Genomic DNA, 13,179 nt, shown 5'->3' with positions numbered 1-13,179 from the left:
TATTATATAATAATTATATAGTAGATATAGTATATATAATAAGTAATAATATATTTTATTTTATTTAATTAAAGTAAATAACTTATTTAGTTTGTTAGTTGTTGTGTGTGTGTGTGTGTGTGTGTGTGTGTGTGTGTGTGTGTGTGTGTGTGTGTGTGTGTGTGTGTGTGTGTGTGTGTGTGTGCGTGCGCGCGTGCGCGTGCGTGTGTGATTTTACTCCACATGTAGTCTGCATAAACTATTAATATTATGCGTGTGTCGTACATTTGCGTGATTTTATTCTACACGTGATTTACACAGACTGTTAATGTAATTAATAATTTATTACAGTCAATTATATACTTCTTTATATTATATATTATTCTTGAGAGAATGACAGAATACAAGAGGAATTATTAAAATTAAAATTGAGTACAACTTGAGAACTTCATGCGAGCATCAGAGCTAGTTATATGAAACGTGTATGTGACCTTTTTTCGAAATAGATTTTATTTGTTGCGCAAATTAACGAATGAACGTTTTGCTCGCATATTAATAATTTATTTGAAATATTTTTACGTAATATTACAATTAAATATTGCGTATAAATTCTACGTAGTGGATCGGTCCGTTCGGTTTTAATTGCCTCTGCTCTGACACTCTCAAGGTCGCCACTTTGTTCCGGTATTCTCTGACTTTGGCTTTCTCCGTGTCATTTTCCGGTTCATCGATCTGTTTTATCATACTTTCGTCATCGTGATGATAAGCGATTGGTTCCGGTGCAATGAACGCATTCGATTCTTTCGTAGTTTTGCCATTCTCTTCAATAACTTTCATTGCATTATTGCTTTCGCTTCCAAAGTTATAATCGTCTTTGCTGAAACCGAAGAAATCATGCGCGCTCTGAGGATCATCGAATGACTTGCTCGTCAGAGTCTGCTGCAGAGCTATTGCCTCTTCATTGTTTTTGCGATTTTCTATTTCTGGCTGCAAACTCCGTCGTTTTCTTAACAGCCGCGAATGACGTGGCCTTTCCGATGATCTACTTTGCGCGTTCCGATTTAAAAGCGGAATATTCTGCAATGTAAAGACTGATCGAGGAGATTGCTCGGCTGTATTACTTGGTAATTGTGGCCTGTATATCTTATTCGACCAATTTTCCGTGTTAAGAATTTGACTTTTTATGTCAATATTAAATGGTTCCTCAGTTTGTGGCCTACGTTCTTTAAAAGTGTATCTATAACGGTCGAGAACATTTGCTGGAATTTCCTGAGGCTGATAGTAATAGTCACTATTTGTGGTCTCGTTCAGATTGTATTTGGTGATATTAAATGGTTTTACTTGGACAATCTGTTCACTGGCACTTTGTTGATGAGCAACGTAGACTGGGTCTCGTGGACGCGGAATTTCGGTATGTGGATTAGAAACTTGACTTTGCGTGTTCGCAGCTTCGTTGGAGAAATAATAAAAATTGTAAGGCTGTCCATACGGATTTTCCGGATTACCAACGACTACGAGATAACCGGAAGGTTGTTCTGAAGACTTGTCATTCGCATCTTGTGCTGCGATTTCTTTTACAACGTGTTGATAATAATTTGGAGCATAATTTTGTGTGATAGGATAATAATTTGGTAAATTTGACGGAACGATAGTAGCCGCCGGTTCCGTATTGTCAAAGGCATAATCGAAAGGCGGTGGCCATACCTGAAGCTTTTTGTGCTCGCCTTCGTGTAATTGTCGTGGTCTTTCAGGCAAACCGATCTGCGGAGTCAACAGAGTCTGCTCTTTAAAGATTTGCATAGGACTCATATTGTCTTCATTGAACCGGTTGTCCGTTGATTTATCTGTCTCTTTATAGTTCAGCCGTCGTGTAGTTGCTTGCTGTACCTTGTCATTCGCATTGATATAACGCACAGGCACGACTAGAGGTATGTATGTTCCAAAATCGGCTTCTTCCTGCGAGCCCGCGTTCTCTAATCTCACATCATCATCTTCCTTATCACGAAAATGTCCCGGTTTTTTAGGTCTTCTTGATGTATCATTTTGGATTCTCAAATTCTCTCTATCATTTCTATCCGCTTCATTTTCATCATTTAAGTCATATTCTTCGTATTTATTCTCCGGCAAGGCGTATTCTTCTCTAAGCTTCTGCAGCCGAATCAAATGTTCGTCGTAACCATCCTCGGCAGATGTCTCTTCCCGCGACACATCTTTGGGATTGTTGTAAACTCGTTGCGAATCATACATGTTAGTTTGAACATATGGATGCTTGAACATATTTACGTAATCGGCGATTCTATTATCCTTCAATTTCTTATTGTCTAATACCTCGCCGTAGCTGTCACGAATCACTTCGGGATTACCTTCGTGGAAATAATCGCCAATAGGCAATTGCTGATATCCTATTTCTACGTACTTGTCGAAATCTTCAGGTTGTTTATATCTATTAAATTGTTTGTTAGAATGATCGTCGTGATAGTCTTCGTTTTCCTCTTTCTCATCCTTTGGGGATTGCTTCGAGAAATTGTTCGGGAGATTCTTCTGGCTGGCATACTCTTTATGTCTTTCCATGGAGCTTTCATCTTCCTCATCATCATCATGATGCGTTGGTCTTCTCTCTTCCGTTGATTCATTCTTGGAAACATCTCGATTTTGATCAGCGATTTCCTCTTTATGATTCCTGTATCTCTCATTTATTTCTTCCTCCTTGTAGTGGTCAGCTTCATCATGATTTCTTTCTTCTTCCTGCTGATTTAGATTCTTAATGTGCTCTTGTTGTTTGCGTTGCAATTCGTTAGGTTTGTTGTTTTGCTGCTTGTTCAGCTCATCGATATGTAATTGATGATTATATTTGTTCATTGGCTTCTTCACGTCTTTCTCATCATAAATATCTTTTTCCTTCACTGTGTATCGTTCTGCGTCTTCATGATTCCTATATACCATCTCCTCCTCTTTCCGTAAATTCTTTTCCAAAACTGGCGTTTCCGTATTTTCGTTTGAGTCACTGACAGAAACGGGTGGAGAAGGATACGGCAGTTCGAGATTCTCGACAGGATCGATTGATAGAAGATTCGGCGCAATCGGCAATGGGATCTTGACGAAGAATGGCGCCAATAGAGGCTGTTGCGACTGTAAGTTTGTCCCCAAATCCATCGGAACCTTTGCAGAAAGTGTTGATGCGGGTTGCGATGTCGTCATCATTATTGTATTATTTTGACGTCCGTGAAAGATCTGTTCATATTGCTGAAGATGTCCTAAAATGTTTGAATTATTGCCAAAGTTTAGCACTCCAGTAAACCTGATGGTTTCTTGCTGCCTTGGCACAGTAATATTCGCAGGTTGAGAAGATGCAACATTTTGTTTTACATTAATCTTGGTCATATTGGACATTGCAACGGGTTTTGTGACATTCGGATTTGGCAGTGAGGCGAATTGAATTGGAGTCACCGTGTATCCAAAAATCTGGGCCAAACCTGATAGCAGAACACCGAGACCTCTCTTATCGCGAGGATTTTCCGTAGATTGTTTGTCAATTCCATCGGTTTCTTGTATAGGAATTTTCGATAGATTTTCGCTGTACGTCAAAGGTCCTGCTCCGAATTCGGCGATTTTCTCCGGTGCCACTTCGAATGCGCGCGCGACGCACAGTAAACATAGAATTAATATTTGTACATATAATTCCATCGTGGAAGACACCTAATTGATGTTCGGAAACAATCGCATACTGTACATTGAATCTATTAAATCACTTTTAACTATCAAATTAAGACATTTTATTTTCGTATTAAATACGTGCTTTTTTTTAAATCGATCTTTATTTTATCTGAAAAATTCACACTGTTTATATTCTAGCGTTTGTTTTATGTCACCAATCACTATTATACTGTTTTTATTAGAAGATGAGCAATTATATAGATAAATGACTTAAAACTTGGCCGTAGATATTATTGCAATAATTGCAGTCGGATCGCGCTACTTTCGTGCCTCAGAACTCCACGAGGACTGTCGGTTGATTGCGGCGGCATAGCTTGTCATTAAACAATGACTTGACGGGCGGGGATAATTTTTGCATAATATCGGAAAGAAATATCGAGTTTCTCTTGAATTGTATGGGCTACTCATTGATTTGCGACAACTGAAGCAGTACGATGCAATGCGCGCGCGGGAATGATTGAGGTACGGAATCGCGCGCGAATAAGTTGGTATTACTGCTAAAGAAATAAATACAAAAAAATTATGCGCGCTCATGCGATTCTGGCTGGATTCTCTCTCGTCATTTAATTGCACACAAAAATGACATATCTGTCGCAATATTCGACAGTTTTCAAGAAAACGATAGATCCACATTAAATTTGTTAGTTTCCATCGTTAACAATAATTAGGTTTTATAAGTGAAAAATTGAAGATGCAAATTAATTTAATTATTCTGGGAATAGCTATAGCGAGAAAAACAACAAAAGAAATGAATTTTTAATCTTGATTATTTATAGAGAAGTCAATCATTTGTTATGATATATTTTTAATTCTATAAAGATAAGCATTTCTTTATGTAAGGCTTAATTTTTTTTAATTTCTTACAGATATTTATTTATATAAAAATGAAGAATATTTTTTATTTGAAATTATAATGCAGAAAAAAATTTAAGATAATTAAGCCAGCTATTAAAGATATGACAGACTTGTCGTGCATGCTTGCGTTTGTGCATTTTTTTAGTTTCCTAAGTGAAAGGGGATTCACCAGTGCGTGCACAAGCGTAAAATTAATTTGTATTTATTGTTGATATCTCAGATTCTCAACTTAGCTTGTCTAACAAATGCAAAAATATTTTTATTTGTTCCGTTGAGAATTGCCAGTGTGAAGAAAAATTATTGTTCTCGTAACAAACTTTCTTATATTCGGGTCGACAACCTTATGTTTTTAGAATCTAAAATAAGAAGCGAGGATTATTAAGAACACTACTCAATAGAGAACCGATATTGATTTCGATGAATTAAAAATTTATTTGTTAATGCATGTATGTAATTTATATTTCTCGTTTTAAATGTGCTATATACAAAAAAGAAATGACTTACATTTTGGACATAATAATGAGATGTGAATATAACATATTTTTAAAATGGATATGAAATTTGAAGAAGGCTTCTTGTAACTCAATTTTAATTTGTATTAATGCGATTATTTAGCTGAACGAAAAATTTTGAAATTCAATCAATGTATGATAAGAAATTTATTTAAATATCTATATATGGCAGCGTTATATAAAATGTATCTATCCGTGCGAACGTTATATAAAATGTACCTGTTCGTGCGAGCATTTCCATAAAAACAATTATGTTGCGTCCGACTACAGTTAATTGTGGCAGTAGAAAGACGGGAATATTATGGAAGGTTACAATAAATATTAATTCGAATCGTTGTGTCCAATTAATATTGATGTGATTGATTATAAGGTATACATTAGTACTAATTATGTGCTTTTTTATCTCAATTTAAACTTTGGTATGCTACTCTTCACGTTTGAAACCCATATAAGTACTACAATTTAAATTAAATTATAGTATATATGTATTTTTCTTAAATCTTTATTGTTTTTGATTTCTTTCTTCTGACTTTTCTCTTGTTTTTATTTATAATTATTTAATTCTGTCATTGCCGGTTCTAAGCTCAAATATAAAAAGAGAAAGACTGGCTGAAAGATAATTCAATTAGCGAGTAAAACGTCAACGCCGAATATCGGATAACGATACTTAAATAACCCGTCTAACTCAGAGATTTCATCTTGAGAGATTAAATCTCTTCGAAAAAACTGCCGTGGAAGTACGTGGGAACCCATTATGAATTTATTTTTCAAGAAAATCTATGAAATCAGACGGATAACACGGATGATGGTAGATTGAGCGATCAGACTAGGAATCGACTTTAGTACCCGGACTGGATGATGTGAAATAAGTGATCGAAGCTTCTAATAAGGACTATGTCAGGCCTTTGAAGGAAGTAATACTACTGACGTGATCATGAATGCTACACACTTTCATTTAAGGCTGAACATCACTTTGGTACCTGGAATCTGGATTGCTACAATCACAGAAATTAATTACCGTGATGAATTAAGAAGAGCAATATTGGGTCTAAATGAAACACACATGAAGCGCGAGTAGGGACATTTCATAACAATACGAGGGAATACTCTGTACTTCTTTGGATACGCGGAGGTAAGTACGAACGGCGTTGGCATCTTACTTCCATCATGAATATAATATGTTGCACGCATGAATATAACATGTTGGTTTATAATTCAGGACAGAATCATTACTATGAAGCTTAACACAAAGCCGAATATATTGAACGTCGTGCAAGTACTATGTACTCTCTCACTGGTACAGTCATTGATGAGAATACCGACAAATACTATGAGTCGCTCGAAGCTACTCTAAATGTCTCAATTCCCATTTCTAGGAAACCACAACAATCCTTGATAATTGAAATGCAAAGGTTGAAAAAAATATCTCTTATCATTGATCAAGTCTGTCGTCGGTATTCACGGACTTGGGAGCAGAAATGATCACGATCAGAGACTCCTAGAATTTTGCATTAAGGAAGAGAGTTCAATATATCTATAAATAAATAATGGAAAACTTTGGACGCCATCTCTAAAGGCAGAAGAATAAGTGGCATTAATTGTAAAACTAATGTATGAATTATCGATGACATGTGGAAACTCATCCAGCTTAGGAAGAATATGAGGTGAAAAGGGTTGTAGAATGCAGAAAGCATTCTACAGAGGCATATGTCAACCTTTGCAGGATCATAAATAAGAATTATTGTAAAGATAACAACTTTTTAAAAGTATATGCTTTTTAAGAGTATATTGATATTGAAAATCATTCTCTGAATTATCAAACCTTCAATTTCTTCAAGAAAGTCCGTTTATTGTCCAAACAATTTAAGTCAAAATCGTACAAAAAAGGATTAAGATTTAAAAAATTCAATGTTATGGAATCAGTCTGGCGAAGTCTTACAGATTACGGCATATAAAATATGATTGTGACCAGTATAATCAGTAATTGACCAGTATTGTCAGTATTTATTAATACTGACAGTACTGACTGTGTAGAGTTACCTTAAGCGCGTTTAGGATATAAAAATTACCTCGCATTTTAAAATTACGCAATAATATCAACTTTGACAATTCTCAACTATACAGTTAAACTGTAAAATAATTCAGCATTAAAATCATGCTAGAGCAGTTAATTTTTATACCAATAATAATAATAATAATAATAATAATAATAATAACTTTATTGATGCAACTATTTACAAGTAGTAAAAAAATAAAATATCTGACAGAAAATAAGAGCGACAGGTGCACGCAAAAGGTGTGACAATAGCTAAAAAATTGATTAGAACCTAAGTGATAATGAAAATCTCCCAATCTGATAATAACAATAAATCATATAAAAAGGCCATATCATAAGAAATCTTTTAATACTTTATAGCGAACAACAAATTCGAAACGTATATTTCGGGAGCAACAAATTCAAACAATACATCAGTGCAAAATTTGAACAAGCGACAAATTTTTTCGAATAATTTACTTTTATAATGTGCATATTGAATGGTTTTTCGTTATTATTTATATCTATTTTATAAGTAACAAATTCATAACTTGCATATCTCGAGAGTAACAAATTTTAACATCTTCGTACCAAATTTGAGCGAGCAACAAATTTTTTATTGATACTTCACTCTTATACCGCTAGCTGCGAAAGAAATTTTTTCATTATTATTTATCGTTATTTCGTAAACAACAAATTTTTACGTTGTTATATACAATTTTGTTATATATATATATAACAAAAATGTATGTGTACAGTTACGCTATCTTAATCTTCTTTTAGCGTAACATCGTTTTTTTAATTACAATACATTTTTTTCTTTGGCAACTTTTTAGCAACAAATAAAAATGTTAGAATTGATTCTGCTCACTTTGTTCCGCTAACTTATAAGACGTTTGTTACGGCTTTCGTAAGTAGATGTGTATGACTTGCTCCTTGGTCAGAGAAAGTTGCTATTTCCTTTGGCGACGATAAAACCTCTTAGGACGACGATTCGCGAGGGAGGGATAGAATAAAAAAGCACATTGCGTTTAAGGAAGGGCTCGCGATTACATAACATCCTGAACACATTTAAGATTATGTGGTTTTAGAATGAATTCGGAATATTTCATGAATGAACACAATGTAAACGGCAGTGCTATTTAAATTGAAGCAATGCAAGCGATGCAATTGTTTTATCTCTTTTAATGACATTTAAATCTTAAATATTCAAATATGAAATAAGAAATCGAGATTGCACTCATAAATTGTTACGCATTACGTTATGAATTAATGTGGCGAAAACGTAGTTACTGAACGAAATCAATTAATACGGTCACGTTATTCAAGCGAATATAAGGCAAAGATATCTCATGGCATTATATTGTAATTTTATTACTTGGTGACACATTTTTATTCAAAAAATTTATTAAAATATTGCTTGCATTAATTTTTAATAATGAATTGAACAAATTGTATACTTGATTTATTTCTAAAATCTCATAATAAATTGTAATTAATTTTATGAATTTACAAAAAATTAATATTTATTTTAAAAAGTAATTGTTATGAACATGTTTTTCAAAAATTTACTTTATTATTGGTCATCTAAGGACATAGTTTACTTGCATAAAATGATATAGAAAAAATTTAGGAGCAAAATTTCTTTAAATTTTCATAAAAATTTTATGTTACTTATATAATTTTTTTGGAATGATTTCTCTCATAAAGATTGTCTCGCGACAGTGAACGTCTGCAATATAGCAATGTTGTCGTCAATATTTTTTGTTCGATTCTTTGTTGTCGCGTGAAAGTGTAACATTTTTATCTTTTATAGGATAACTAAGAAAATAATATCTTCTTTTCAATGTTATATTTAGCATAATATAAATCATGCAATTTTATCACATAATTTTATTGCATTTTATTCAAATATTTTTCATAATATCTTTTATATTGTAAAAAGCAAGTGATAAAATAATATTCTAACTTCTCATTTATCTTGTATATTTCTAATTAGAAGATGACTTCGGAGATAAATCGTGATACTCTTTTATGCAATCGTTATGTCATTTAACGATTCTTTAGATGGAAGTGGTTTTGTAGAGTTGTTAGTCAAGATGCTAGTTGTATGTGCGCGCATACCGGTGGATCTAGAATTCACCAATTAAATTTAGTGAACGACTTGTATATCCAGTATAAATCCAGTATAAAAGGAATCCAGTATAAAAGAAGTATCAACCCCTTGAATGCTATCAGTTAGTGCGCACCATTCTTAACATGAAGCTGCTGGTAAGCATTTAATTCGTAGAGGTTGATATGTAAAATTAGTGAATTTTGTCGATAACTCAATTTTGTGTATGAGATTTTATATATATATAAAAACATCTTTGATTTAATCAATCCAAAGTTTTTTTATATAAATAAACGTACTGTACGTCATTTTTCCAGATAAGAATGGTATATTTCGGAGAATATATTTTGATATGTAAATATATATAAATTTAGAAAAAGTAATAATGCCAAAAAATACTATGTATAATTAAAAAAATCTGCTTATATATTACAAATTAACAAAATAACAAAATTTATTAACAAAATTTTGATCAAGCTAGAAACAAATACTATATTTATTTGAAACATTTATTTCATTTTATATTATCATTTATGTTGTTGTTTATTATTATTGATTGTGATACATTTTAATTGATGAAATGATCGTCCAGTTTGCAATATTTCATAGAGTCTTTCGTTAATTATGATGATTCATATTCGTATTGTCCATATATCGATAATTGTTCTAGCTTTTGTTGTCGTTTATCATTCTGGTCTCTGAGAGTCTCGTCGCGGAAAAAACAACCGACGGCAATGATGTATCATCACAAGTGACCACTGTTTTTCAAGCTCAACCGAGTGCTCAGGAATTCATAGGAGAAAAAAAATTATTAAGAAAAAGAAGCTACGATCTGCTTTCCTTGCCCTACACACGCACTTACGCTCCCGTGTTGCCGTGGTAAATAGTACAAATAAATATCTTGTCAACGACGCGAATGTAAAAATCTCGGAATAGCAATTTAGTGCTGACAGTTGATTTATGTATTCGATTTCTCAGGTATCGAGGCGGATTGAGTAGCTACGGATTGTATGGCAATGGTTGGTATCCGTCGGGCTGGCCGTTGTCATACGGTGGTTGGCACAGTGATTGGTATAAAGGATGGTAAATTTCGAGTCTTGAAGTGTGACTGTCGCTAGGAAAGTACGCATTGATTTTTAGTACCTTTTTTAACATTTCGATAATTTCGACGAGTGTCACAATTCGTATTATCGTAATTCATAATATTTGTTGAGTTATTTGTGGATACATTGTAGAAAGTGTCATGACAAGGGATATATCGATGTTTATTTTAAATTTAGATTTTACGATAGTTATTAATAGATACTTTGAAACTTCATATTTATGATGCCAATTAGTTGTAATTATGTATCAATTGGCACGAAGACAATACAGCACTCGATCATTTACATATAATATAAAATAAAAGCGTTAAAACTAAATAAATAAGGCATGTAGAAAGAGCTAAATTATTGTGTGCGTACCTTCAATCGTTTCTTTATATATGTTGCCAATATTTCTTCGCATATGGTGAGATTCTTGTCCGTATCCTGTGCAATGAATCAAACGAAATCTCTTTTAGAACTCATTGCAAGACAAATTATTTCACAAACATCAAAGAAAAACTTCATTAATCATTTTCTTTGAACGAGACCTTTAAAATATTTGTTAATTCTTTGATCTTTTGTATCTTTTGCTCTTGATCGGCGGTCCGTGAAACGTTGCACATCTGGTATGATCCGTACATTTTAAAGTGAAGACGATAGGTAATTCGACAGTCAATGATTTTAGAAGTGCATACTTATCACTTATTCGCCGCAGTACGTGTCCTCATGCGCAAGTTGTTGCAGGGGGTTGCTTAGAAACGAGATGACAACAAATATTTTATCGGTTTTCCAAGTATTGAATGCTAGCATTTTTCATATTACTCTGACGAATAATAATTGTATTGCAATATGCGTCTGACAATTGCAATTTTTTCATTTATCCTTCGATTTAAATTAGATATCGATAGATATAAATTAGATACTCATCAACTGATTTGACAGTTACCGTCTACAGAGTTATCATCTACAGCGAATATTGAGACCCGGTGGATAAATTGTCTCTTTTCGCTTCTTTACTTTATCTAAATATACTATATTTTTATAACATTTAAGTAATAGAGAAATGTGAATAATATAAATAATTAAAAAACTTTAATGAATATAAAATATTTTATTTGTAGAGTTTGCCAAATACTGTAATGCTAGTTTCCTACGTTATCCATCCCATTACTTGTCTTCCTGTTCTTTGTTAGAGGGCAGGCGGAACATACATAAAATCGATTCTGTCACTTTCCCACAAGGATAAGGACTGATCCGAGCAGTCATTTCGGCTTAGCGAACCCATACATTGCGAATATTTATATACATTTATATATAATATATGGTTTTGTGAGAATTAATATTAATGTCAAATGTTATAAACATTTGATACAAAATGGGAGCAGAACACAGTTTAAGCTAAGAAGAGTAAAAATAAAAACAGGATTCATATACGTTTGATATAATAATAATTGTAATTATAATAATAGGATAATATATGAAAGTTAAAGATTAATTTGTATTCTTATAATAAAAAATACTTGGTACGATGATGTATATTTAGAAATGTCGTAAAAAAATGATGTTAACGGGATAAATATTTAAATAGCATTATAAATATTCAAAATTTTTACTGCTAATTCAATTTGATTGCTCATGAAAATGAGCATTCTTTCAGATATATTATTTACGAAAACAATTGTCAGAATATATATTAAATTGTTGTTCTCTTTGTAAGTTTGTTATATTTATTGCTAGTTTAGGTTTCTTTTTTAAATATGTAGGGAATTATAGTCAAACTTCATCGTGTGAGAGTCAAAGATCAACTCGATGCATACTTTGAGGTTGCGCGTTTATTAGCTCCATTGTGAAGAGTGACAGTAGAGGGAGAAGAGCGGCAGCATCTCCCTCCGGATGGACCAGTTTTTTGTCCTTTCCAACTGACCGCAAAACTCAGAAAATAAGAGTCAAAGGCTAACTGAGTGCGTTTTATGCCACAATGTTTGTTTACGTTTGAGTGGACAGTGGTCATTGTTCCGAGGGCAGCATCCCTCGTCGAATGGACCAGTTTTCAAAGCGGGCACGAGCCCGCGATGATGAGCTAGAATAACAAGATTTCTTGTTATGCGAACAGGTTTCGTTGAACGGGCGGCTACGAAGCGCAGTCTGTCGGGGAAAACAGCTTGTGATCTGTATCAAGTGAAAACTGGTCCATAGTTCAGGCCCTCAGTTCAGCAGCCCGGTGCCATCCACGTGCGATCTAGTCGAGATCAGAGATCAAACTCTCAAGAAAAGCAATGACGAGAATGGGAGCAGGTTCCACTGAATAAACGGGATCACGATCTTCAACCGCGCATCGGAAATGTAGAGCAGGTGGAATGTTTAGATCTGCGAGCGTACGAGGAAATTTCTTGTTTACGTTAATGTAATGGATTCGCGAGAAAGTAATCGATTTAGTCATGCGCGAATTTTCCTCTTTATCTTGAATATCACATGAAAATATGAAGCATAACATATACATATAAATACTCATTAAATAAGTTGTTTATTATTTATTATTAAAATAAAGTAAATTTGTAAAATTTGTAAAATTTAATTAAAATCAGTTTTTTTTACAAAATATTTTGTCGTGTCGTGATGTATTATAACTTAAATTATTTAAACGCAATATTTTAACGTGAAACACATATTAAATAAGAACAAGGGCGTGTATTTATAATAATGAAATAATAGTAATAATACATAAATAGTAATAATACATAAATGCATTAAATAAATAATTAATTTGTAATTGATAAACTTATAATTTTGAAATGGAGTTATTAACAGAATCGCCAGAATTATTTTATGGTTTGCATATTAATAGTAGTCGCCATTGCAAAATCTTGTATTATATTTTTTGAAGAG

At 33.1% G+C, this 13,179-nt stretch overlaps 2 protein-coding genes across 2 annotated transcripts; one reads left to right on the top strand and one right to left on the bottom strand.

Annotated features, from left to right (window-relative positions):
- Window positions 1-570: 570 nt before the first annotated feature.
- LOC105617469 lies at window positions 571-3,663 on the bottom strand. Its single transcript, XM_012199026.1, has one exon. The coding sequence runs from the start codon at window positions 3,661-3,663 to the stop codon at window positions 571-573; it is 3,093 nt and encodes a 1,030-aa protein (XP_012054416.1).
- A 5,691-nt stretch (window positions 3,664-9,354) lies between these two features.
- Window positions 9,355-12,598, top strand: LOC105617679. The gene is made up of 4 exons (XM_012199235.1): window positions 9,355-9,366; window positions 9,879-10,087; window positions 10,187-10,291; window positions 12,490-12,598. The coding sequence occupies exons 1-4, from the start codon at window positions 9,355-9,357 to the stop codon at window positions 12,596-12,598; spliced, it is 435 nt and encodes a 144-aa protein (XP_012054625.1).
- The last annotated feature ends 581 nt before the right edge of the window (window positions 12,599-13,179 follow it).

Source organism: Atta cephalotes (assembly GCF_000143395.1).
Source record: "Atta cephalotes unplaced genomic scaffold scaffold00013, whole genome shotgun sequence".
Classification (NCBI taxonomy): Eukaryota; Metazoa; Arthropoda; class Insecta; order Hymenoptera; family Formicidae; genus Atta; species Atta cephalotes.
The sequence above is the reverse complement of the archived record's forward strand: the minus strand, read 5'-3'. Positions and strand labels throughout refer to the sequence as shown.